The 27091-nt window shown below is 36.0% G+C and overlaps 1 protein-coding gene across 1 annotated transcript in view; it reads left to right on the top strand.

The window, feature by feature from the left end:
- Window positions 1-27091, top strand: part of stx8 (syntaxin 8) — a 66887-nt gene that overhangs the window by 3038 nt on the left and 36758 nt on the right. The window contains exons 5-6 of the mRNA XM_073852528.1: window positions 9538-9665; window positions 10248-10340. Of these exons, the coding sequence (XP_073708629.1) occupies window positions 9538-9665; window positions 10248-10340 (221 nt within the window). The remainder of the gene's footprint in view (window positions 1-9537; window positions 9666-10247; window positions 10341-27091) is intronic.

Raw genomic sequence — 27091 nt, 5'->3', positions numbered from 1 at the left:
AACCATTATTCCAGTCTTCAGTGTCCCATGATCCTTCAGAACTCATTCTAATTATTATCAATGGCAAAAACAGTACTTTACTCTCACTTTTGAACAATTTAGTGCATCCTTGCTGAAAAATAACTGTATTTTGTAGACAAATCAGCAGGATTTGCAACAACAGTGTAGAATCTATTACTGAAAACCAAATGTTTATGATTGCGCAGCATAATGGAAGTACAAGATCAATGAATGTAAAATGTTCAGTGTCAACACAGCAGTGGCTTAAAGAGGAAGTGACTGTTCCAAGTGACTGAGTCAGCTGGCTCAAAACACTCAAACTGGCCTCGGTTTAGTGGGACATCCTTATTGAAGCTGCATAGCTTGATATTCACCTTAATTTGACGTTTATTCAGAATAACAGTAGAGAAACCATGAACTCTATGCCTTAGTTAGTCTACCAGACCATAGAGGCCTTTGCTTGCCATGTTTCCTTCTTGGCCCTGCAGTACTGTCCCAGTGTTGAGTAACTTTATGCCAGAAATGGTGCGACCCGTGCTAAAACGGAAGTCTGTGCACACTCTCTGAGGGCTCCAGTTCAGCTTTACTGCTCTGCTGATCAGAGCGGAGTGTTGAACTTCCACCATCCGGACTGTTTACACTTCCCTACTCTCCACTGCGCTCACATCCTCTCTCCAAAATACACCAATCAGAGACTTAATGTGTCACCGCCAATCTCCTGTGCGCTTATGACTCTTAATCGAAACGACAGCTCCAGAGCCCAACTTCCTTAGAGAAATGAGATGGTCATTATTCTGATTTGACCTTCTTGATCAAGGTTATACGAACTCGGATAGGAGGGCAAAACAATCTGCTAATGTAAAAATCTAATTTCTTTTTCTTTTTCTTTTTTTGTAATCATTAGAAACTTAATGCTCCATCTGTCTGGATTACACTTCATTTCTCATCACCTTGTTTTATACAGGCCAATAACTTCAACTAAAAGTTTTTAACTTTTTAAGTTAAGTAATTCCTTTGAATTAAAATTTAAATTAAAATTGAAAATCTAAAAATGTAAAAAATGTTTTTTTTAAAGTGTCCTAATATTGTGTTGGAGTGCCCTACAGCAGGTTTAAATGCATCAAAGGTCAGAAAACATTGTAATTTCCTCAGAATATACATTTAATATTAGAGTCATTTGTCAATGATTTCAAAATGATTTGTTCGAAGCAGTTCTGAGCAAACCCCTCCCTTCAATAACCCTACTCTGCTCTGATTGGTCAGCTTGGCAAGTCTGTTGTCATTTGGTACAGAGAGGTATACTTGAGCAGGTTAGCGTTACCATTGACCAAGCATGTACCTTTACATAAAACAAAAATATAGAGCTCCAATCTGTTCTTAAAATAATAACATAAAAAAACATTTGTTTAACACTTATGCAAGTGAATCGTGCCCGCAGCTAAAGTTTAGCTGCTAAACTATAAAAACTTCACAAAACAATAAAAGTGGATAGTTAGCCGAGTTATAACGTGACTGATGAGACAATAGTTTGTAAACCAAAATATGTCGACATTCTTTATTATTAATCAAAGTAATTGGAACAACGACAGTCTACATTAATCAATAAATTCTTAGGAAATCATGGGTTCACAGTGAATTATCAAAATTTCAGTAAGATTGTGGTTTACCTGAAAACCTAAACCTGCACTAGATATACATCACATATGTGACCATGGACCACAAAACCAGTCTTAAGTAGCACAGGTGTATAGCAATAGCCAAAAATAAATTGTATCGGTCAAAATTATACATTTTTCTTTTATGCCAAAAATCGTCAGGATATTAAGTAAAGATCATGTTGCTTGAAGATATTTTGTAAATTTCCTACCGTAATTATATCAAAACGTAATTTTTGATTAGTAATAGCCTATGCTTTGCTTCATTTTGACAACTTTAAAGGTGATTTTCTTAGTATTTAGATTTGTTTTGCACCCTCAGATTCCAGATTTTCAAATAGTAGTATCTCAGCCAAATATTGTCTCTCTCATCTCAATAAACCATACACCAATGGAAAGCTTATTTATTCAGATTGTATTTATGTATAAATCTCAATTTCTAAACATTTACCCTGACGACTGGTTTTGTGGTCTAGGGTCACATATTAGCACACAAAATTGATATTTTGAGCACTCAATTAAAAATGTACACATAATGTATCAATCGTACTTACAGGTTATGGTTCAGAGATGCTTGTTGGTCCAAATAAAAAAGGTATGGACTTAACTTTCATTGGCAAGCATTTAGCAAATCTGGTGTTCAACATGCTAAGATTAGAGAAACAGTCTTCGATAAAATGACGAGCACACAACAAAGGGTTTGAATTGTATTGCTGTGGTGTCGTGTCTTCACATCATCATCTTTCAGCAATGAAAACAAAACTGCTTTCACAGCACAGCATCTTCTCGACATGATGTAAACACATTAACTAGCAAAAGTGTGTTTGTGGGCAGGTCAGACTGTTTGTATTTCGTAGGCAGGCAGGGATTATGCTAAAATGTTACCTAGTGAGGTATATTGTAACAGGCAAAAGATTCGAAAATATGACGACTCGTTAAGGCGGCTCTTTCTTTTGTGAGACAATATCTTTATCATGCACTTTTTTGATTAACAACTTTGCAGACTGTTTACATTGAGAGATAGCTGCGTTACAAACAGCAAAAGAGATATTTTTCAAAAACACATATGACCTGCTCTTTAATAAATGCCAAATTCTGTCATGAAACTCTAGGTGGCACAGGCTGATGGGTCTTTCCACAAACTGATAATATTCATAGCGTTAAACTACTTGGTACAAGCCTATTGGCTTATGTTGCATACACAACCAATAAGCTTGCTGCTTTACATTTAAATGGCTGGTTATCATTCACTAGAGCATTTCTCAACGCGCTTTCAAAGTTCCTCTGAAACCCTTTACCTCCCCAGCTCCACCTGTATAGATCTGCTATGAGTATATATATGCTATTTGTGCAGCAGTAGTATGTCCTAAATACTCACAGCAATGTATCAGTGTATGTATTGGCAGTAGCAAGTTCTTGTACTAGCAGCAATTCAGCAACATAGCAATCCCGCCAAGGCCAAATACATTAACACTGCCACATCCATTACTATTCTAAAATCTTCGGAGAGTTGTCATGATAGAAATACTGTAATTTTATATAAATAATACTAAAATAACACTGATACAGACTAATATAGAGGTTTCTTTTAGAGCAAACCAGATCAGGTTTGATAGATTGGGCCTTTTTAAATCTGTGGGTGGTTAAGGCTGAGAAGAGGTGTTTAGTTACTATGTTTAATTAATAAAATTAGGAGACTTTAGGAAATCATTTAAAGGCCTGATCCCTTTTTTTTCTACCCATCTTTGTGCACTTAATCCTCTAATTCCTTAACATGGGAGGGCTGAACTTTTATCTTTATTGGTCCCGTTCATGTCGCACTGGTACGCCGTGCACACATTTAGTTAAAAAGCGCTAATAAATTACAGTCATTTGATCAAGTTTTTAAATGCTAAAGAATTTTTTATGAGGGTGTTAGCCTGGCAGGATTTTTAGGGCCTGGATTCATCTCACTGTGTGGTCTTTGTCTGCCAGTGGGGGTGTTAGCTTTGCTTCAATAAGCTGAAATAGCATTTCACTTTTTTTCCATAGGGATAAGACCAGGCTTATGGCATTCATGAAACAATACCTTTGTGAAAGATTAACCTCTAATCAAGCACAAAATGACATGCCGCTCATTTGAAGATTCAGAGTTCCCTACCATCCTCCCCCAACTTCCTCTCTTTTATATTTGATCGTAATGCACAAAGTTGTAATTAGTTAAATAGGGCCTCTAAGAGGCAAGGTCTGTCTCCAGGTCTCGCTCCAGTGTGATGCCTCGTCTGATTAAGTCTGCGGGCTCTGCGGGAGGTTAATTGGATAAGCGTTAATCCTCACGCCGCTAAGATAGAGCAGAGGAAGTGGAGAGGGGCTGGCGCAAGCTACAGGTTGCCAAACATGTCAGAAAGATTAGGATCCGCCACTGACCACTTGTCTCGCTGGCCAGAGGATTAATATCAGCTCAGACTTGGATAGAGACAACGCTTCAAAGGCACTCTGTGAATGCCTTGGTACTTTTGTAGATTAGAAAGCTGAAGAAATGGAGAGATTGAGAAGAAAGAGGTCTAGCTTGCCAAGCATGTAAGAAGTGAACTTCCTCGGTGTGAGGAAGGATGAGAATGAGAGGAACAGATCCAGCTGAAGACTCTTTAGAGGTTAGCGACCTCTCTGAACCCAAGTGAAGCTCCGCTGATGCTGAACTAACTGGAAGAGAAGGGCCATTGTCAAAAACTACCGCTTATAGTGAGAGGAAGTCATTTGAGTTTTAGTCAGATACCCTTTTCTGACATGCAGTTTCACCTTAACCTGCATGAATTACTGCATATCCTGGAAAGGAAACATTAAAAAATCCTCAGTATAAAAATGGTTATAAATCCTTGATATGGGTCAGTGACATTTATGAGTGTCCACGATAAAGGAAAAAATCTCTTCGAAAAATCTAGTTTAAAACACATGTTCCAAACTTTTATAGAATTTAAAAAAAAAAAAAGTAATAAACAAATACATTTTCCCCCTTACACTTTCACATTTAGGTATATATATATATATATATATATGTTATTTGCATGTTATTTTTTATTTAGTGCTGACCTGAATAAGATATTTCACATAAAAAAGGTTTACATTTTGTCCATAACAGAAAATAATAATCGAAATTATAAAAAATGACCCTGTTCAAAAGTTTTCATACACTTGATTCTTAATACTGTTACCTGAATGCTTCACAGCTCTGTGTGTGTTTTTATTTTTTGTTTGTTTAGTGGTAGTTGTTCATGAGTCCCTTGTTTGTCCTGAACAGTTAAACTGCATATGAGTCCCTTAGTTGTCCTCAGTGTGAACAGATGGATCTCAAAATCATACAGTCATTGCTGGAAATGGTTCAAATAAACAAAAAAAATGCTGAAAAACCAAAGAATTTCTGGGACCTGAAGGATTTTTTTGAAGAACAGTGGGCAATTTAACTGTTCAGGACAAACAAGGACTTATAAACTACTATCACAAAACAAAATGAATCAAAACAAAACCAAAAAAGCTGTGGATTGTTCAGGTAACAACTCAGTATTAAGAATCAAGTGTATGCAAACTTGGGATCATTTTTATAAATTCAACTATTATTTTCTCTTGTGGACTATATATAAATATCTTTAATGTGAAATATCTTATTCAGGTCAGTACTAAATAAAAACATAACATGCATTTTGTATGTTCCCACTTATTTTAGTAAAATAATTAACATTTTAACTGCAAGGTGTATGTGAACATTTGCATTTAACTATATATTTTAAGTTAAAATGAATTTTATAAAAATATTATTAATTATTAATTAATAAATCTCTTAGTTGCATCAAATGGCAATTCACAAGCTTAACTAACCTTGTTGTGTTGTTTTAAAAATGACAAATTATTTAAAATTTGAAAAGAGTTGTGAGGCTTTGCAGCAGTCTTCAATTTCATGTTTTCTATATTTTTTTCTATATGCTGCACCGCATGATATGGACTTTGAGAAATGTTATTTTTTCAAATATTAAGCAGTAAAGTGTCCTTAAATATTGTCCCAAACTACTTAATATGTACATGTACAGAAACTTTTTTTTCCTTTATTATGATATGAGGACACTTGTACAATCCAGACATGAAATTGAAAAAATCGAATTGATTTGTAATTAGCGCCATGGATTGTTTTGCGATGGACATTTTTAACTTCAGGTATTGATGCTACTTGATACTACTTTAGATATAGGCTCTGAACCCACAGGAAGCAGGACACCCGTGCGAGCTAGTGACCGGCTCATAACTCTCTGCACGATGCTGAGCGCTGATAGCTTTTCCAGAAGAGCCTTTAAACTTCACTTCTCTCTCTGCGAGCTGTCCAGGAGCCTCAGGGGGAACAGGTTTCATACATTAATCAAAGAAAAGTGCAAAAGCACAACGCAGTGTCTCCACAGGATAACAGGCCACTTCTCGGTTTGGCACGGCGCTTTGAAAGCTTGTATAAAAGCCAGAGGCGGTTCATATGCTTTGTGTCCTTGTAACGTAGGGCATGAAAACTCACTCTCCGGGCCCAACAAAGTGGAACCCATATGAACAAATAAACAGAGGTTCTCTGATCTTACAAGGTCCAAAGTAGGGGATGTTGTTTGCTATTTTAGAAGTAAAAAATAGAAAGGTTATTTATTCTGAAGGCACATGAGTGCTACAGATGTGAGTTTGGTGAAAAGAGCCTGTGGCTCTTGAACAACTCACGGACATGCTTCGAAGTTTATTTACGTTTGTAAAGTAGATGATGTGTGTCCATTTGATGTGTGTACGTAGCTGTTGATTGACAGTGCATGTGGAATAGCTATAATATTACACTGTGTACGTAATCTAGTTACTGTGAGTGTATGTAATGAGAAAGTTGACTTTGTGTATTACAGTGATGACTGCTGAATGCATAAATGCATGTACATACGTTTTTGTGTTTTATTAAAACAATAAGTTAAAAGAGGCTGTGTGTTACAGTGACTTTACGTCTTCTGCAAAATAACACTGTACTCAGTTTACGGTATTTTCCATAAAAACAACATACGTTTTCTCCATAGAGAAATTGATATGTAAAGATTCTGCATAAACCTTTTAAGATAGGCCTACTGTGAGCTCCAAGTTATTAATCTGTGCTTCTGTTGAAGCCATCAGACAAAAGCATAATTTAATTTAGTGAAAAAAAATGGAATGTAGTTGGGTAATTCCAGGTAAAACAATTTAGGACAAACAAACTCATTCATATGAAGCACAGCAAATGATGTTAGGCTTCCTAGACTATAAAATTTTAATATTTTATGTACTTCTGTTCAAAAGTTTGGATCAGTAAGGTTTATTTATTTTTCTAAGGGAAATAATACTTCTGCAGAGTGATCTTTTGCACTTTCTTATCCATCAAAGAATCCTAAAAAAAGTTTCACACTGTAGTAGTATTATAAAATTTTAAAATATTTGTGCTGCTTAATGAGAAATGTTTTTTCTTATGCAAATCAGCATATTAAAATGATTTCTGAAGGATTCTCAACTAACACTGAAGCCTGAAGTAATGGCTGCTGAGTATTCAGCTTTTATATAGGATTAAATTACATTTTTTATATAAAATGTTTTAAAATAAAATTATTTTTAATTGTACCAAAATTTTATAGTGTTGCTGTTTCTTACTGTATTTTGAATAAAATGTGGGAATGAAGTTGGAATGGTTTCGAGAATAAAGTCGGAAGGGTTTCGAGAATGAAGTCGGAAGTGTTTCGAGAATGAAGTCGGAAGGGTTTTGAGAATGAAGTCGGAAGGGTTTTGAGAATGAAGTCGGAAGGGTTTCGAGAATGAAGTCGGAAGTGTTTCGAGAATGAAGTCGGAAGGGTTTCGAGAATGAAGTCGGAAGTGTTTCGAGAATGAAGTCGGAAGGGTTTCGAGAATGAAGTCGGAAGGGTTTCGAGAATGAAGTCGGAAGTGTTTCGAGAATGAAGTCGGAAGGGTTTCGAGAATGAAGTCGGAAGTGTTTCGAGAATGAAGTCGGAAGGGTTTCGAGAATGAAGTCGGAAGTGTTTCGAGAATGAAGTCGGAAGGGTTTCGAGAATGAAGTCGGAAGTGTTTCGAGAATGAAGTCGGAAGTGTTTCGAGAATGAAGTCGGAAGTGTTTCGAGAATGAAGTCGGAAGTGTTTCGAGAATGAAGTCGGAAGGGTTTCGAGAATGAAGTCGGAAGTGTTTCGAGAATGAAGTCGGAAGTGTTTCGAGAATGAAGTCGGAAGGGTTCCGCGAATGAAGTCGGAAGGGTTTCGCGAATGAAGTCGGAAGGGTTTCGCGAATGAAGTCGGAAGGGTTTCGCGAATGAAGTCGGAAGGGTTTCGAGAATGAAGTCGGAAGGGTTTCGAGAATAAATTTTGAGAGTATATTCTAGCCTTTTGCGCATGCAAATGGCCCAGATTGGGAGCGGCGGGAGAAATTCTCAGAAGTCTCAACTTTCAAAATCTGTCAGTTTTATAGCAAAATACAAACAATGTATGTTATAATAATGCGTTTAATGAATGCAGTCAACGATTGAGTTTGAGTTTCGCGCAGCAGTAGTATTATAAAATTTGAAAATATTTGTGCTGCTTAATGAGAAATGTTTTATTATGCAAATCAGCATATTAAAATGATTTCTGAAGGATTCTCAACTAACACTGAAGCCTGAAGTAATGGCTGCTGAGTATTCAGCTTTGATAGAAATAAATTACATTTTATACATAATATATTTTGAAATAATAATTTTTAATTGTAACAAAATTTTACAGTATTGCTGTTTTTACTGTATTTTGAATAAAATAAATGCAGCTTGTGGGGAGACAAAAATGTAAAAATAATCTAACTGACCCCAAATTTTTGAAAGGAAGTATGTATTTAGCACTTAATTTTGGTAATTTAACTGAATTCAAAGGTAATTTAAGGAAGTCGAAGCGTTTTGGGAATGAAGTCGAAGGATTTCGGGAATGAAGTCGAAGGGTTTCGGGAATGAAGTCGAAGGGTTTCGGGAATAAAGTCGAAGGGTTTCGGCAATGAAGTCGAAGGGTTTCGAGAATAAAGTCGAAGGGTTTCGAGAATAAAGTCGAAGGGTTTCGAGAATAAAGTCGAAGGGTTTCGAGAATAAAGTCAAAGGGTTTCGAGAATAAAGTCATAGTATTTTGAGAGTATATTATAGCCTTTTGCACATGCAAATGGCCTAGATTAGAAGCACTAAGAGATATTCTCAGAAGTCTGAACTTTCAAAATCTGTCAGTTTTATAGCAAAATACAAACAATGTCTTCTACAGTAATGTGTTTAATGAATGCAGTCGAAGATGTGAAATATTATTTTCAAGCATACTGTCCCTGCAAGGATAACATGGTATGATTTCTGCTAGTAATCCGACATATATTCAAATAAATTCCAGTAGCCTGGCAATTTCTCCTGTTGTTCCCAATCTGGGCCAATTACATGCGCAGGCTATACTCTCAACATATTTAATTGCTGCGATTTAATTCTCGTAGTTTCGACTTTATTCTCAAAACATTTCGACTTTATTCTTGAAATATTGAAACTTTATTCTCGAAATATTTAGTATTTATTCTCAAAATATTACATCTTTATTTGCGTAATTTTAGATAAAATAAAAAAAATTAAATTAACATGCCACTAAAACGCTGTCATACTATAAGTAAATAGTTTTATATTATATAGTTTTTTTTTCCCATAACAATCTTTGTTAGGTTAGTGAATCATGATAATACAGTGCATTGTGCAGTGTCTTATTAACAACATTAAGTACACAGTATGTCAGATTTTCAAAATGCTAAATTTAGAAGAGTCTGTGTAATAAACTGACATGATACAATGTGTATTTTTGTGCCAATCATCATCTCCAGATCAAGTCTGATGATAGGCGGAAACGGGTCGGGGCCCTCTGTGAACCCGTGGCTGGTAAATGAATCAGAGGAGACCAGAGGACTCAGCTTTGGAGAAATCAAACACCAACAGCATCAAATTATCGAAGGTATATTGCATATGAGATTACTTTGCAAGTCTTTTGGTCTTATAACTGATGTCTGGCCACTTACCTCTGCTGATATGGAAATTATTTATTTCTTGATGGGATGTGAAGCTCTTTTTTTAAATTTACACCCTGAATATGAGATCTGCTACTCGTTTGAGAATAGAAACGGATAGGAGTTTTGAGAAAAAGCAGGAGCCGGTTTGTCTACCAGAGTTATACTTTTAGCTTCAAGGTTACAGCTAAAGTACCTTGTGGCCCACCGTGGCAGCTGCCTCTGTCAAAAATGACATCAGATCACACTATATGTCATTTAAATGTCACAGATGCCAACACCCTGCTGCTAATGGTTTTCTCTTTCTATGCGGCTCATTTAGACGGAATTGATGTACTTTTCTATTGTTTTTCTGACCTACATGAGATGAGCTTGTCCTTCAACGCCCGATGATTTACAAGATGTAAACCACAGGAACATAAAATATGGGAAAGTTCAACCAAAATTTTTGAATAAGTATGTGCCCTTTGTCTTTCTTTTGTACAGTTCTTTCTTAATATGCCTCTATTCCCATGTGTCTTTCTCTTTAGCTCAGGATGCTGGCTTGGATGCTCTGGCTGCAGTCATAAGTAGACAAAAACAGATGGGTCAGGAGATCGGCAATGAACTAGATGAACAGAACGGTAAGAAAAAAGCGCAGTAGCCTGTATGTGACAGCTCTGGCTGAACATTCAGATGCTTTTCTGTGAATAACGTCTAATTTGCGGTCAGCTTGGTTTTACTTTGTAACACCGCTCTCTCGCTACACTACATATGATGTCATTGGCTCTAAAATGAGCTGAGGCTGGGGTTAAAGTGGAAAATTTGGAACAGGCTACTTGGAAACCTGCTGTCACCTGGTCTATCACGTTTTTTAACTCCTTTTTGCTGCAATGTGTCAAACATATTTTCTAAACATGAGACCTGTGTGCTTTGCACAGAGACATCACATCATTGTGGTGAATCTACTTGAGTTGGAATGTGAGAACACGGAGGAATTACATAGTGCATGATGTAGTCAAAGTCACATGGAGGAAACTGAGCTCAGATCAGTAGTCTGTGACCTCATCTGAAGGTTGCAGCTGCTTTGAACTTTTCCCACACTGTTCTTCAATCTGTCTAGCCAAGCTGGTAAAGTGAGACATGCTAGAGTGAGGAAAACAGATAGATATATATATATATATATAATTATCAATTTTTGAAGTGAGATATATTTTATCCACCAAGATCGTTTAGCTGAAATACAATATTGTCTCCAAACGATCAGCAACACAAAAATTCACTAAAGATGACTTGTCAGGGTTACAGCAATATATACAGCCAAATAAACTTGGGCTAGAGTTACTGTTCTTATTGCATTTACTTATGTAATTTCCTCTCTGTAGAAAATAGTCATCCTGCACTTTGTGATGTTTAAAATATGTTGAAACATTACTTTGTGACGTTAAAAAAACAATAGATGGATAAAAGTTGAATTTATACGTTTTTAAAAAATGTTTTTGCTTACCTAAATCGAAATATGATAAAAACTGTAATACTGTGTAGGGATGCACGAAATGAAAATTCTTGGCCGAAGCCAAACAAAATTACACACTGGGCTGAAGGCCGATTGTAGAACACGGTTTTTCGTGTTTTTTTCAATACTAAAATTTATGAATGTTGACTTTTATTTAGGTGGAAACCCGCAAGAAGACCTCAGTAATACTTTTTGCTGACAGCAGCAGATTTATGAATGATTCTCATCACTTCACGCACTGGACTTTGAACCCTGGCTAACAAACTTGTGCAGAGCTGTCAGAATAAATACAATTTGTGCGTGTATTAGACAACATAACATTCTGTAGTTTATTTACTAATGGTTTAAGGCCATTTCGCGATTTCAGTAATCATACAGTGACCAGCAACAACCACCACTTTCCCTGCTCATGGAAGACATGCGATGCGATACTAAACAGTCTGGTGCTGTTGGTGCGTCTTTCTCTGACAGTTTTAAATGCTTCCACCCTGGCAACATGTTTGCTGCATTAGTGCACGCCTCTATTTGATCATGTCACGTCATTCACCGAACACCGAAAGAGCTTTTTTTGCTATTTTCGGCCGAATAATTTCGGTTGCCGAACATTCGGTGCATCCAATATTATTACAAAATACAAAACTGTTTTTTATAATAAGTTTTAAAATGTAATTCATTCCTGTGATGGCAAAGATGAATCATACATTACATCAGCAGCAGTTACTGGAGCATTACTCTTCAGCCTTTAGAAATCATTTTAATTTGCTGATTTGGTGCTCAAGTATCACAGTTTAAAACAGTTCAAACAGTGCTGCTTAGTAATCTTTGATTAATATAAAGTTCAAAAGAACAACATTTGTTAAAATAGATTTTTTTTGTGTGTGTGTGTCTGCTGTCACTTTTGATTAGTTTAATGCATTCTTTCTGAATTGAAGCATTTAAAATCTGTCTGAGAATCGTACTGACCCAAACTTTTCAGTATAGGGGAGGATAGCAGGAGGCAGGGGAAGAAATGATAGTAAATAATTGAGTGGAATTTATATTATAATTGTAGTTTTTGTCTTTGTCTTTGTTCAGGCTTAGCCAAAACAATACAAGTCTTTTGACCTTGCAGACCTTGAAATAGAGATATCCGGTTATCTGTAACTTGTGAAACACAGGAAACAACATAAAATTTAAACTGCAACAACAACTGTGAAATAAAATGTTAAGTAATATGTACAATTTACTAAAAGTTGAAAAATGTTTTTTTGGTGTTTGGTATTTAAGAACCATTTCTGATTATTGTCCAATTTGACAACAGTTGTATTACTAACTATTAATTGATGACATTTCAAAAGAACAAGATAAAATGTAAAATATTAATTAATAAATAATTCTATATTAATAAATGTAAAGAGGCCAGGAACTGAGAAATCAAAATGTCATTGATCTTTTAACATATAAGGGATTATTTCACTATAAAGTTTTAGAACTCCAAAAACTCTCATTAGTCTAAAAACCAGAGTTGTGGACTCGAGTCACATGACTCGAGACTTGACTCAGGCTTGAGTCCCAAATTTGATGACTTGTGACTTGACTTGACATAATCAAAGACTTGCGACTCGACTTAGACTTTGATAGCAATGACTCGAGACTTGACTTGGACTTGAACCCTGTGACTCGGCAAGTCTGTATGGCCTACCTTCTAAAAAAAAACAGAGTTCTGATCAATATAGGCTGGTTAATGAAGCGTATGATCACAATGGTAGGATTAACGCAGCTTTTGGCACGGTAAAGGTTACCCACAATACTTTTTCAGGGGGTAGTGTAATTACTATGGACCGCTTCCAGTGTCACCGCTCTATCCGTTCTACTTCAGCAACTGGGTCCTTGAAAAAAGTTGAATGTTTCCAAATGTTTCATATGTCACATTTGGTACTTTTATTAAATAGAGATGATCAATTAATTTAACTTGGAAAAAGGTAATGGAACTATTTTGTATGTGCGTCCAGAGATTAGTTATATAATCCTGTTTTACATAGCCTAAACAAATCTCAGGTTCATCATTATGGTGACCTTCTGGTGGAGACTAATGCTGGGAATTGCAGGCACTTGGCTGCTTTTCACCATCTCAGTCTATTCAGGGCTCAGCGTGATTGATTTAGTCTGTTTCTTGCCTCCCCCAACTAAACATAGGAGTGAGAACAAATTATTTGAACGGGACCTCAATTTTTCTCCCTTCTTTTTCTAAAGCGTGCAGCGTCAGTGCTGCCTAGAACAGGAGTTTTGAGAGCAGTAATTGAGGTCTCTGTGTCATAGGCTCACATTTGAGAGCTGATAGAGTTACGGTTCTGTTCTGCTCTACGGTTCAACAAAAAGTCCCTTGGATTCCATCTTGCAGATATAACGCCTCTCCCATGTGCGTATTAAACTCCTGCTTTCTTTTGGAAACCAGCTCAATGGAAAGCTGCCACAGAAGGTCTTGAGAAGAGTTCCTCTATCAGCAGAAGGGGTTCCTTCCAAATAACTTTGTGCTTCTGATGCACTTAAAAGACTTTATACAGGTCAGGACATGTACAGTGTTTACAGAGATCATTCATCTTGTTACTTTTTTTGTCCAAATTATTAACCCATATTAATATCAAAATGTTCACCATTCAGTTCAAACACATGCTTTAATTAATTTGTCTGATTAACACTAATGCAGTATTTGTTTTTCCATTTCCTAAGACTATACTAATGCCAGGGTTCAGTCACATTATCTAAACTTCAGCAAAGTTTTTTGGCCAATAATGGTCCATTGTAGATTATCAATAGTGTAGCAGTGTATAAAGCACAGCTCACACAGAAGTCACTTTCAAACCTAGCAAATGTCAAATTCACATGACCAACTGTAATCTGAGTGTGGAAATCTTTTGTCCTCCAGATCACGTGGATTCCTTTTTAAAATGACTGCATTCCACTGGCACAAATTTGCTGAATTGGCAGTCTTGATGTTGGCAATATTGTACTTTATTAATCTACATTTGGGGATGATTAATCACTGAAAACTGTCATTTAAGTAGTTCAATTTCAAAATTCTCAGCCCTAGTAAAATGTTTAAAGTCTGAGCATTTTATTGAGTCTTGGTTACTTCATAATTGTTCTATATTTAAGAACACAGTAAGTTTGAGTAATTCTATGAGCTTTGTGTATTGGAATTTTAAATTTGGAAACTCTACCAAATTAGCGTTTGCACAATGTATTTTCCTGATCATGCTGTAGTTTGGATTGAAGTCTGGGCTCTGACTGGGCTGTTCCAGAACGGCTTCTTTTTTCCAAGCCATCCCTTTATAGTTTAGCTGTGTGCACTTGATTATTGTTGCACTGGAAAATTAATCTTTACCCTAAAGGCAGATCTCTGACTGAAAAGAAACGGCTTTTCTCCAAGTATTTACCTGTATTTGGCCCTCTCCATGTTGTTCTTGGTGCCAACAAGGTTTCCAGTTGCTCTTGCTGAAAAGCAGCCTCAGAGCATGATGCTGCCACTACCATACTTGATGGATGAGATGGCGATGCCTTGGTCTTGGGCCATATTTGGTTTGTGCCAAACAGTCTCCTTTGCTTTAGGTGAATCGACACGACCCTGGACTAATCAGACCACAAAATTCTTCCAGAAGGTTTGGAGTGGCTTAAAAGTTTCGTCACATGCCTACTAGCAAACTTTAACCGTGATGTAATGTCGGCCTTTTGCAAAATTGGCATTCTTGTAGCCATTCTCATGAAGAAAGGCAGAATCAGTAAAGTGTTGAAAGAATTGTTGATGTCTACATAGTTTCCCCCTATTTCATCCAAAGATCTCTGCACTTCTGTCAGCATTGTAGCAGGCCTCTGATCATTTCTTTGGCAATTGACCTTCTGGCCTTGATTAGTCGATTTGGTAGATGGCCTGATCTTAGTAATGTTTGGATTCTGCCATGCATTTTCCGTTTGGTCACAATGGACATCACAGTGTTCCTGGGCAAACATGTGACCCTTCTAGTATTTTTATAACCGTCAGTAGGACGTTTATTCTTCAAGGCAATTTCATTCTACATTTGGTTCCATGGCCTGCATTTAAACACACGACTGATCTGATCTGTATAACTTTGAGGCCATTCAGAGTTTTTTTTTTTTTGGGGGGGGGGGGGGGGATACTTTTCAACTTGATAGTGTATAGATAGTGTATATTGATAGTGATAGAGTTAGATTTAAAACTCTGAGAGGTTTTTAAACTGGTGTCATGGGAAATCCTAAGGTTAGGGTCTGCAAGAGGATACTAGGAGGTCATTTGAGAGAAAAATATTTTGCAAAATGGATTATATTTAGGGGCTGTTAAACAATGTTACCATAATGTAATAATTATTTTATATATGAGATGTAAACATCACATATTCACATAGTATAAATGGGACTTTACTGATATATGGCTGGTTTATAGTTCAGGTAGGGGGCCTTTGAAGGGGATCATAATATTTGTGTAATATTTTTTTTTTAAACACCAATTAAGATTAGTGCCTTTGTGAAATTATTCATACCCCTTCATTTTTAGATTGAGTTTGGACACACTGCCACAAAGCCCAGATCAATGGAATGTTGCAGTGATGTTTGTCCTTCTGTAAGTTTCTCCCATCTGCATATATGATCATGGAGCTTCACTTGAGTCACCATCAGCTTCTTGGTCACCAGTCTAACCAAGATTCTTCTCCATCAATTGCTCAGTTTGGCGAGGAGGCTACATGCTTCTATAAACCTTCAATGCAGCAGAATTTTTTTCTGAATTCTTCCCCAGATCTGTGCCTTGATACAATCCTGTCTCTGAGCTCTACTGGTGTTTTTTTTTACCTCAAGGCTTTTGCTCTGATATGATTTTCAGGTGTTAGACCTTTTATTTAGAGGTGTGTGCCTTTCCAAATCATACTCATTCAAATTAATTTGCTTCAGGTTAACTTCACTTGAAGTGTAGTAACATTGTTTTCAAGTGTTTCAAAAAAGGGTATGAATACTTGTGCAATGGATTCATTTAAGTTTTTTTTATTTCTAATAAATTGGGGAAAAAAGGTAATTTGAACTAATTCAACTCAAATTGTGAAACTTGTGTATTAAATAAATTCAATGCACACAGACTGAAGTAGTTTAAGTCTTTGGTTCTTTTAATTGTGATAATTTGGCTCACATTTAACAAAAACCTCAACAAATTAGAACATGGTGACATCCCAATCAGCTAATTAACTCAAAAGACCTGCAAAGGTTTCCTGAGCTATCAAAATGGTCTCTCAGTTTGGTTCACTGGGCTACACAATCATGGGGAAGACTGCTGATCTGACAGTTGTCCAGAAGACAATCATTGACACCCTTCACAAGGAGGGTAAGCCACAAACATTCATTGCCAAAGAAGCTGGTTGTTCACAGAGTGCTGTATCCAAGCATGTTAACAGAAAGTTGAGTGGAAGGAAAAAGTGTGGAAGAAAAAGATGCACAACCAACCGAGAGAACCACAGCCTTGAGAGGCTTGTCAAGCTAAATCAATTCAAGAACTTTACAAGGAATGGACTGAGGCTGGGGTCAAGGCATCAAGAGCCACCCCACACAGACGGGACAAGGAATTTGGCTACAGTTGTCGTATTCCTCTTGTTAAGCCACTCCTGAACCACAGACAGCATCAAGGTCCTAGATTCTGAAGGAAGGGTGGAGAAGCTCATAGCCCAAGTTGCTTGAAGCCCAGTGTTAAGTTTCCACAGTTTGTGATGATTTGAGGTGCAATGTCATTTGCTGGTGTTGGTCCACTGTGTTTTTTGACAACCAAAATTGGCTGATTTCATTTTCCAGCAGGATTTGGCACCTGCCCACACTGCCAAAAGCACCAAAAGTTGGTTAAATGACCATGGTGTTGGTGTGCTTGACTGGCCAGCAAGCTCACCAGACCTGAACCCCATAGAGAATCTATGGGGTATTGTCAAGAGGAAAATGAGAAACAAGAGACCAAAAAATGCACCCTGGGCTTTCATACCACCTCAGCAGTGCCACAGACTGATTACCTCCATGCCACGCCGAATTGAGGCAGTAATTAAAGCAAAAGGAGCCCCTACAAAGTATTGAGTACATATACAGTAAATTAACATACTTTCCAGAAGGCCAACAATTCATTAAAAATGTATTTTTTTTGTTGGTCTTATGAAGTATTCTAATTTGTTGAGATAGTGAATTGGTGAGTTTTTGTTAAATGTGAGCTAAATCATCAGAATTAAAAGAACCAAAGACTTGCACTGAATTTATTTAATACACAAGTTTCACAATTTGAGTTGAATTACTGAAATTAATGAACTTTTCCACGATATTCTAATTTATTGACATGCACCTGATACTGAAGACGACTTTTGTATCTTACTTTCTCACACACACACACTTAAATTGCAGTCAAGACCTCAGATACCGCAGTGACAAATCAGGTGACAGTAGTGAAGAGGCCAGTTTGGAGTTCAGAAAGTTAGCTTATCACTAATGGTGCTATCTTGTGGTAGAGAAACAACCCAAGTTCTTCATCAGAGAATTGAATTGCACTGGGTTGATTTGTGCTTCTAGCTCTAGTTTCCTCAGAGCAGGACTTGTGAAACGTATTCACCGTTTCTCTTTTAACTACACGAGGTAGCACCTATAAAAACCCACAGCTCTGTTTTTTATAGAAAGACGATAGTGATTTTTGGTGTGCATTATTTGAGAGCGATCGTCTGAACATGACTTTATATCCAGAATAAACCATCGCTGCTCCGACAGCGTGTTTTAGCCGCTCCATTACACTCTTGTATTATATGACATAATCGACAATGTAAAAAGTAATAAGATAGTTTAATGCCCTAAAGGAGACAGCAGAAAATGGATCGCTTTTACAAAAAAGGACAAGAAAAAAGCTTATTCCTGTTGCCGTATGACCTTCTTGTCCTCTCACATGTTCTTTTTCTTTGAATGATTTTTTCCCTACTAAAAAACACCCTAGTTCTGTAACAGTGTTTTACTGTAAATAGATTAAACTTTTAATGTAGGACGTGAGAGGCAGCACTGATCTCCTTTTAAGGCCAGGGCTGTGAAGGGTGGTCAGTAGTTAACATGACTCTGAAGCTTCCTGCTGACTTTTGAGTACTGTCAACATACTGGCAAAACTGACCTGGTTTAGACATCCTGATATCCTGGTGCTGGTGCTGAGCCAAAAGGGAGATTACATGCCCTCTTCATTTGACTGGTACTGAGCTATTTTAAGAACAAAACAAGCATATTTAAATTTGTATTGTTGTATTTAATTGGTTAGTTTATCTAACTATGAAAATTATTGACCTTCACGCAGTTCCAAGCACATCAGACTTAAAGTCAGTTTCTCATTGATTCAGTGATGTAATCATCCAAGCTCAGTTCAGTTCAAATAGTATCTGTACAGTCAAGTCAACAATATTGCCAGAAATTAAGTGTACCCAACTAATCAAGTTGGGTACTAATCAGTGGCTAGGAACCAAAACTCCATTGGTGACAGAAATTAAAAAAAAAAAAAAAAACCTTGGGAAGAACCAAGAAACAGTCTTCAGAACACAAATAAGAATATTTTTGATAAAACCTGGAGAGATTAATAATTGCTTTATAAAATTTTGATTAAACCACTGGTATCACATGGCTTAACGTCACAATACCTCTTTTTGGAGCATATAAGCTTTAATTACATTTACTGGATGGACTTAAAAATAAGGTTTTATAAAAATATTTTGTTTGTGTTCTGAAGATGAGTGACATCAGGGTGAGCAAATGATGCTTTGTTTTTGTATTAGGCCTACATGTGTAGGGCCCTATGATTTCCGTGATGTGGAAAATGTGGACGGAATCGTGGAATCATAAAAATGGAATTTACTGCGAATAATGGAATAATGCAGAATGTCACAGAATTAAAATCAAAATTAGGTCAGTACACTTAAATCAAATGTATGTGAATATAAAGCCACAAAAAGACTATTTAAATATGAATCCTGCATGTTCTGCATGTGTCTGTGTTAATGAATGGCGCAGATGCGTGATTTTTGTTTACTACACACATACCTAAACATACTGAAAACCTCTGCCGCCTCAGTATGAGAGTACATGAACACATGAACATTTAGATTAACTTTTGTATATTGTATAATATAAAAAAACTCAGCTCACAGCAACCCATCAAAATAAAAGCTTTGTTTAAAATATAATACTGTAATGATAGTACTACTACTACTAATAAAATTATTATTTAAACATTATTTTTAAATAATATTTACCAAAGAAATTACTTACTAGAACTTATTTACAAGAAAAATATAAAATGCACAACAAAGTATTTCTGCAAAAAAATAAAATAATAATACAAATAATAAATAAATGGATAATAATTTTTTATATAAATCAGTTAAAGGTTGTATCAGCGATTTCTAGCCTGAAACATAAAGTGTCAAATTCAGCTGACCTTTCATCACGATCCGCTCGCTGCTTGCCCCATAAATCGTCTGTGAAAAAAACGCATCTCTCTGGTCAGCCTAGGGTCCGAGATATGCCAAAAAAACAATCGGCACTACCAACCTTTCCACAGATAAACAAACAGTGTTCCAACCAATCAGCGTCAGGGGTTTGGTGTTGTGGACTTTCGCTCCGCCTCCCTCACATCCCTGCACCAGTAGGAAAGTCCACAACACCAAACCCCTGACGCTGATTGGTTGGAACACTGTTTGTTTATCTGTGGAATAGTTGATAGCGCAGATTGTTTTTTTTGGCATATCTCGGACCCTAGGCTGACCAGAGAGACGCGTTTTTTTCACAGACAATTTATGGGGCAGGCAGCGAGCGGATCGTGAAGAAAGGTCAGCTGAAATTGACACTTTATGTTTTAGGCTAGAAATCGCTGATACAACCTTTAATTAGAGATGCTTTTAATTATTAAAATTGAATGAAACCATTAAAATCTAATCCAGAAAATAAATGGAAAACACAGAATTTAATAAGAAAAAATAAAACTAAATTTGATAAAGTAAATTGCTAATAAATTGTTTTATTTTATGATTTTATTTAGACATGCTTTTGTTTATTATTTTTTTGTTTAACCATTAAAACAGCAAGAAAAATGAAAACCCTACATCTGTATAGGCCAAAAGTAAATGGTATACAAATTAGTAATATTGAAAATCTGAAAATCAAAATTGTATTCTTCTTGGAAATACACATTGTCTTTGAGGATCTTTGCTGGTTTCTATGCAAATGTTTACAACATTTGTACAAAAGGAGCACTGTACCAACATTTTTTGAAAATTCTGTCATTAACTACTCACTATCATGTCGTTCCAAACCCGTAAGACCTTTGTTCATCTTTAACACAAAGATATTAAGTCAGAAATCCGAGAGCTTTCAAACCCTAGCAAAGTAGCAAAGCAACTACCACATTCAAAGCCTAGAAGACATGGTTAAAATATCACATGTGAGATCAGTGGTTCAACTGTAATTTTATGAAGCTACGAGAATACTTTTTGTGTGCAAAGAAAATAAAAATATGCCTTAATTCATCTATTTCTTCTCTTCTATTTTGACGCATGTCCACAAAATTACCATGATAGCTTTAGAAATTAAGGTTGAACCACTAATGTCACATGGACTATTTTAACAATGCCTTTACTACGTTTTGGGCCTTGAACATGATAGTTGCATTGCTGTCTATTCAGGGTCAGAAAGCTCATGGAATTCATCAAAAAATATCTTAATTTGCATTCCCAAGATGAAGATCTTACAGGTTTAAAATTTTTGAGTGAACTATCCCTGTAATATATGAGGAAAAAAGATAAACAGAAGCATGTACACTTTACTAATTTGCAGATGCCAGTCACCCCTAACATTAACGTTAACATGAAAAATGCTTTATAGAATGAACTCTATATGTGTTTTACACTAAACGGCAAAAACCCAAGAAAACAGACTCCGTTTAGCTTCCAAATACAACATGGCAGCAATTATTCCTCTGTGCATTACAAAAAAGTCCTATATCAACAGAGTGTTACTTTTTTGTGTTGAAAGTCAACATCGTTTGAGTTTATTGGTGTGGATGTTTCTCAGATATTTGGCCTGGAGCTATGACATCAGCGCGTGTCATTGGCGGGTGAATTAGTGTGGTTATTTGTGATGACTGTGCACTGAAAAGAAGCTTTTTTCTTAGAGGGCAAATGAAGTTGAAGTTTGCTGGGTCAGTACAAGGTGCCTCGTGTTACTGGCAATACTAGGGTCATAGTGGCATGCCAAAAGTTTCTGTTATTTGCTGTTTAAACGTTCATTGGTCTTTGGGAGAGCATACTTAGCATTTTGCTCTTTTTTGCCTAGGGTGGTTGCTATAAACCTGGGTTCATTTATAGTCTACACACTTAACATTATCTAAATATGGAGATTCAATCCCAGTGTGTCCTTCTATAAGGCCCTCAGAAGAATTAGTCACTTCTGTTTGGTTTGTTACCCACCTTAACTTCTCCTCATATTTTATAAATAAACCCATCTGAAGGAAATGCAGTCATGTGCTAAATATTTCTCGGATGGTTCTTACACTCTCATTTAGCTAATAACCTCATCTCAGTTTTACATCTGAATGAACTCTATTTTGCCAGCTTTTTTACTAAAGTGAAGGAGACAAGTTTGTAAACTCTCCAAAATCGTCATGTTGCGGTGATCCACTGTAAAGACTATGATGAGTCCTTCAGGATGGAACCATTTTGAACGTTGTTTGTGTTGAGGAACTGAATGCAGTGTGATTTACAAGCTGATTTTCAAGTTATGACGGATTTTTCCGGTGTATTTCATCTATAACGGCCAGTCTTTGGACTGATAGATATGTCACATTTATACTCTAGAGCGAATAGACTCTGTCTGTGGTGAGGTCCATTGAGGAAGCATGACAGATCTACTGCGGATATAGAGAGAACGCCAAAAGTCGTAAAACAGTCATACAGATAAAAACTGAGCTGGAGGTCCAAGAGCAGAGTAAGTCTAGAAGATCCCGTTTATTTGTTTAATATGTCATTGTTGTATATATAAATATAATATGGTTGTCATTGAATCAGCATTTGGAAAGGAAAGAAAATCACTGATTTGCTCAAGTGTACATGCTGTTGTTTTAAAAGGAATGGTTCAGGAGAAAATGAAGATTCTGTCATCATTTACTCATTATGTCATGTCATTTCACACTCGTTTTTTTTTTTCATGGAACATAAAAGATGAATTTATAAAGAATACACTACCGTTCCAAATTTCGGGTTGGTACTGATTTATTTAGGTTTTTGGAGAACTTACCAATGTTTTATTTGTTTCAGCAGCCGTTACTTCAGACTTTACCGTTACATGATCCTTTGGATGTCATTTTAATTTGCTGAATTGGTGCTCAAGAAACATTTCTTATAATTTTTAATGTTGAAAACAGTTGTGCTGCTTTTAGGATTCTTTGATAAATAGAAAGTTTAAAACCATTTATTTTTTTGTTTGTTTGTAACATATAAAACACTTTACTGCCATTTTTGATCAATTTAATGCATCTATGCGGAGTAGAAGTATTTATTAATTTCTTAAAAAAAGACTTTATGAAAGTCATGGAAGAAAGAAAATTGTATGATTTATTTATTTTTTATCTCTTCTTATAAATAAACTTATCACAAATAGAACAAAATCATACATTGCAGTTTAGTTGCATTATAAATAGTAAATCTATTATTATTTTTTTTTTGAAAAAAAAAAAAAAACAGTTGGAAACCAGCTACATACACTACCAATCAAAAGATTTTTAATGTTTTTTAAAAGAAGTCTCTTCTGCTCATCAATCCTGCATTTATTTGATTTAAAGTGCAGCAAAAACAGTACAATTTTGAAATATTTGTACTATTTAAAATAACGGTTTTCTATTTTAATCTATTTTAAAATGTAATTTATTCCAGTGATTTCAAAGCTGGATTTTTAGCATCATTACTTCAGTCACATGCTCCTTCTGAAATCATTATAATATTCTGATTTGCTGCTCAAAAAACATTTACTATTATTATGTTGAAAAAAACTGAGTAGATTTTTTTTTCTATTTTCTTTGATAAATAGAAAATTCAGAAGAACATAATTTATCTGAAATAGAAATCCTTTGTAACATTATAAATGTCTTTTTTTTTTTTAAGATTTATTTTTTGGCCTTTTTGCCTTTATTATGATAGGACAGGAAGCGAAGTGGGAGAGAGATAGGGGGCGGGATCGGCAAAGGTCCTCGAGTCGGGATTCGAACACAGCTAACCACACGGCTATTGGCGCCGACACATTATAAATGTCTTTATCATCATTTTTGTTAAACTTAAAGCAGCCTTGCTAAATAAAAGTATTAATTTCAATTTTTCTATATTTTTTCCAAAAATTTTACTGACTCCAAGCTTTTGAAGTGTATATTGTATAATGTTACAAAAGCTTTTTATTTTAGATAAATGCTGATCTTTGGATCTTTCTATTCATCAAAGAATCCTGAAAGAATTTACTCAGCTGTTTAAAATATTGATAATCATATTAATACAACGTTTCTTAAACAGCAAATCAGTATTAGAATGATTTCCGAAGGATCATGTGACACGGAAGAGTGGAGTAATGATGCTGAAAAATTATTGATCACAGGAATAAATTACATTTTAAAATATATTCAAATAGAAAGCAGTTATTTTAAATAGTAACATTTTTTGTTTGTTTGTTTTTGATGTACTTTGGATCAAATTAATGCAGGCTTGGTAAGCAGAAGAGACTTCTTAAAAAAACTTCTCTTCACCCCGAAGGTTTAAAACCAAACAATTTTTTTATTGGAAGATATCCATATATCTTTGGGTGTTTCTTTTCTAAGGATGCAGCATCTCACACATCTGTGAGGCTTGTGCACGTGGGAAATGGCCTCAGTTATGTTCCTGGCATCAGGAGACCTTTAGTAGTCTGATATCTTTTACACTGCACAAATACTGTCAGTAGTTTTTGAAAGACGGTAAAGTTTATATATAGGCAGGGTGCAGTAACTAACCAGTCTTGTACTTTGTAACTTAGTAACAGAAACAAACAGACAAGAACTGCATTATTTTGCAGCTGTATTTTATTGATTTCAGGCTTTTGAATTCCTGATTTTATGTTTAAATATTTAAAGGCTTCATATCATCTCCATGTTTTGTTTTACTACCTTTTTTAAACATTCCTATTAAAGACATATAATTTTTCCCAGCTCTGACAGATCTGACATCTGCACAAAGGGCAGCGTGTCAGACTGTGAGTTTCAAAGCTGAAAAACTGTAAAAAGTCAAAAGATGTTGTCGTTGCTGGCTTCTGTTTCCATTCTGACTTGATGGAGTGGTAAAGAAACAGAGACGAGACAGTGGGAAGGTTTCTCCATCTGCATTTCTGGGGCAGGCCTCTATCCATCATGTCTCATCTCATTCTCTCTTCATCCCTACTTTCTCACTCCTCTCCTTGGCCTCAGTGTCGGCCTGTACAGAGTGACTTACAATAAGATTAGGGGGCCTGAGCCAGACCTCCCAGCAGAGACCCGTGAATAGAGCGTGTTTGGGACGTCTGACGACTTGTGTAAAGGTAGCATCATCAATCACAGCTCTTTTTATTCTACATGGTTTGATTGATTCACCACAATCGTTTTTTTCTATGGCTATGCCACGTGAAACAAAACCGCAAAGACGTTTTTGTTGAAGAAACAACCCACAAGGAAATTCTAATCACATGTAGTTAAAATGAACACGAGTTGTGGTTTGTCATTTTGTCATCCTGACAGAGATATGAGAAAGACTGAATAAGATAACGATGACTCAGTCATCCTGGAAGCACAAACTGGCCACAACCCGAATTCATATGAAATAGAGCTCTAGATTTCTTATGATCGTCAATGCTGATTACCCAGTGTCATTTTGGTTGGACACATAGATCTGGAAATATTTGTAATGGTTTTGTCTCTCAACCCACAAGACATGTAATTTCTTGAGATGCTGAGGGTCAGGACTCATGGATGCTGCCAGTCGCGGTTACATGGTAAAGCCGTACGCTGAAATGACTTGTTAAGTGTTTCCTTATGCGGATGAACTTGTTGGCTGATACAAGGTTTTTTGCCATTTAGCAGATTTTGGATGCTCATGATAATGGGGATGACGTGTGAGAACATGATCTCTGTTCTAAAAACCTAGTGAGCTTCTCCCCTAGGCATTGTTGTTTCAAATGATTCCAACAATTTTTAGTTCCAACTTAGGGGGCTTAATTCGAAACAGGGTGCGGTTTGCATGAAAAAATGGTAATGTAAAAGCTGTCTTGCGGACCCAGAAGCACACCGGGGTATCAAACCTGAGACTACCTGAAGAAGGTGGTCTTTAGTTTGGTTGCAATGGAACTGAAGCATGATTTGTGTGAATGTGAAAGTTACTCTGACTCGAGAGCACACTTAATCAGGAGGTAAAGTAACATTTGCGTGCATTTTGGCCGACGCCGACGTCATTAGTTCAACAAAACACGTGTTGGGAATATGATTTACCTTGGGTATAAACAAGAGTGAGCGTGTCATGTAATAACGTATAGTGAGCAGCAAATGAATGGCTCACAATCAGGTGCAGTGCACATTTGTGATGATATAAGATGAACACAAACACAAAGAATCAAGTAAGTGTGAATACAGACTAACAGTGCAGGGTGTGACAGGAACAGTCGCACTCAGACTCAAACCGCAGCAAACTTGCCCAGTGTGAAAGCCCTTGTTCTACCTCCCTTAGGCCAACTTGTAAGCTAGCACTTACAGAGGGCACAATTTCATAATGCATGGTGAGTAATTAATCCAACATGGCGGCTATAATAAATATAGTTCATTCAGTACAAGTATTGATACAATATAGTGTAAAATAAGTAATAGTTAAAAAAAAGCATAATTTTACTACAAATTAGTATATTATACTTTGGCAAATTAGTGTTATACTTAGGCTTACTATTAATTTTTTTTCTGATTTCTTGCCTAATTCCTTGTTCAAACTGTCAGTTCAGTCCAGACTGTCAGGTTTTTTGTGCATATTCAATTGGAATCTGATCATACAGTTGAGGTCAAAAGTTTACATACAGCTTGCAGAAATGTTAATTATTTTACCAAAATAAGAGCGATCATACAAAATACATTTTTTTTTTATGTAGTACTGACCTGAATAAGATATTTCACATAAAAGATGTTTACATATAGTAAAGAAGAGAAAATAATAGTTGAATTTATAAAAAATGACCCTATTCAAAAGTTTACATACACTTACTTATACTTTTAATACTGTGTTGTGACCTGAATGATCTACAGCTGTGTTCTTTTTTTTTTTTTTTTTTGTTTAGTGATAGTTGTTCGTGAGTCCCTTGTTTGTCCTGAACAGTTAAACTGTAGGAATATCCCTCATGTCCCACAAATTCTTTGTTTTTTTCACATTTTTGTGTATTTGAGCTCTTCCCAACAATGGCTATGATTTTGAGATCCATCTTTTCATAATGAGGACAACTGTAGACTCATATGCAGCTATTACAGAAGGTTCAAACGCTCACAGATGCTTCAGAAAGAAACACAATGCATTAAGAGCTGGGGGGTAAAAACTTTTTAAATTTGAAGATCAGAGTACATTTAACTTATTTTGTCTTTTTTGGAAAACATTTGACTATTTTCTGTAGCTTCTGAAGGGCAATGCTAAATATAAGAAGATATTTAGTAGCGCTGCACAATTAATCGTTAAAAGATCGCGATCTCGATTCGACCCCCCTTACGATCTTAATCCAGCATTTATACGATTCAGCCAGTTATATTTTATTTATATTTTACAAAACTTTTTGCTA

The sequence above is a fragment of the Garra rufa genome, chromosome 12 (genome assembly GCF_049309525.1).
Source record: "Garra rufa chromosome 12, GarRuf1.0, whole genome shotgun sequence".
Lineage (NCBI taxonomy): Eukaryota > Metazoa > Chordata > Actinopteri > Cypriniformes > Cyprinidae > Garra > Garra rufa.
This window is presented reverse-complemented; position numbering and strand designations above follow the sequence as displayed.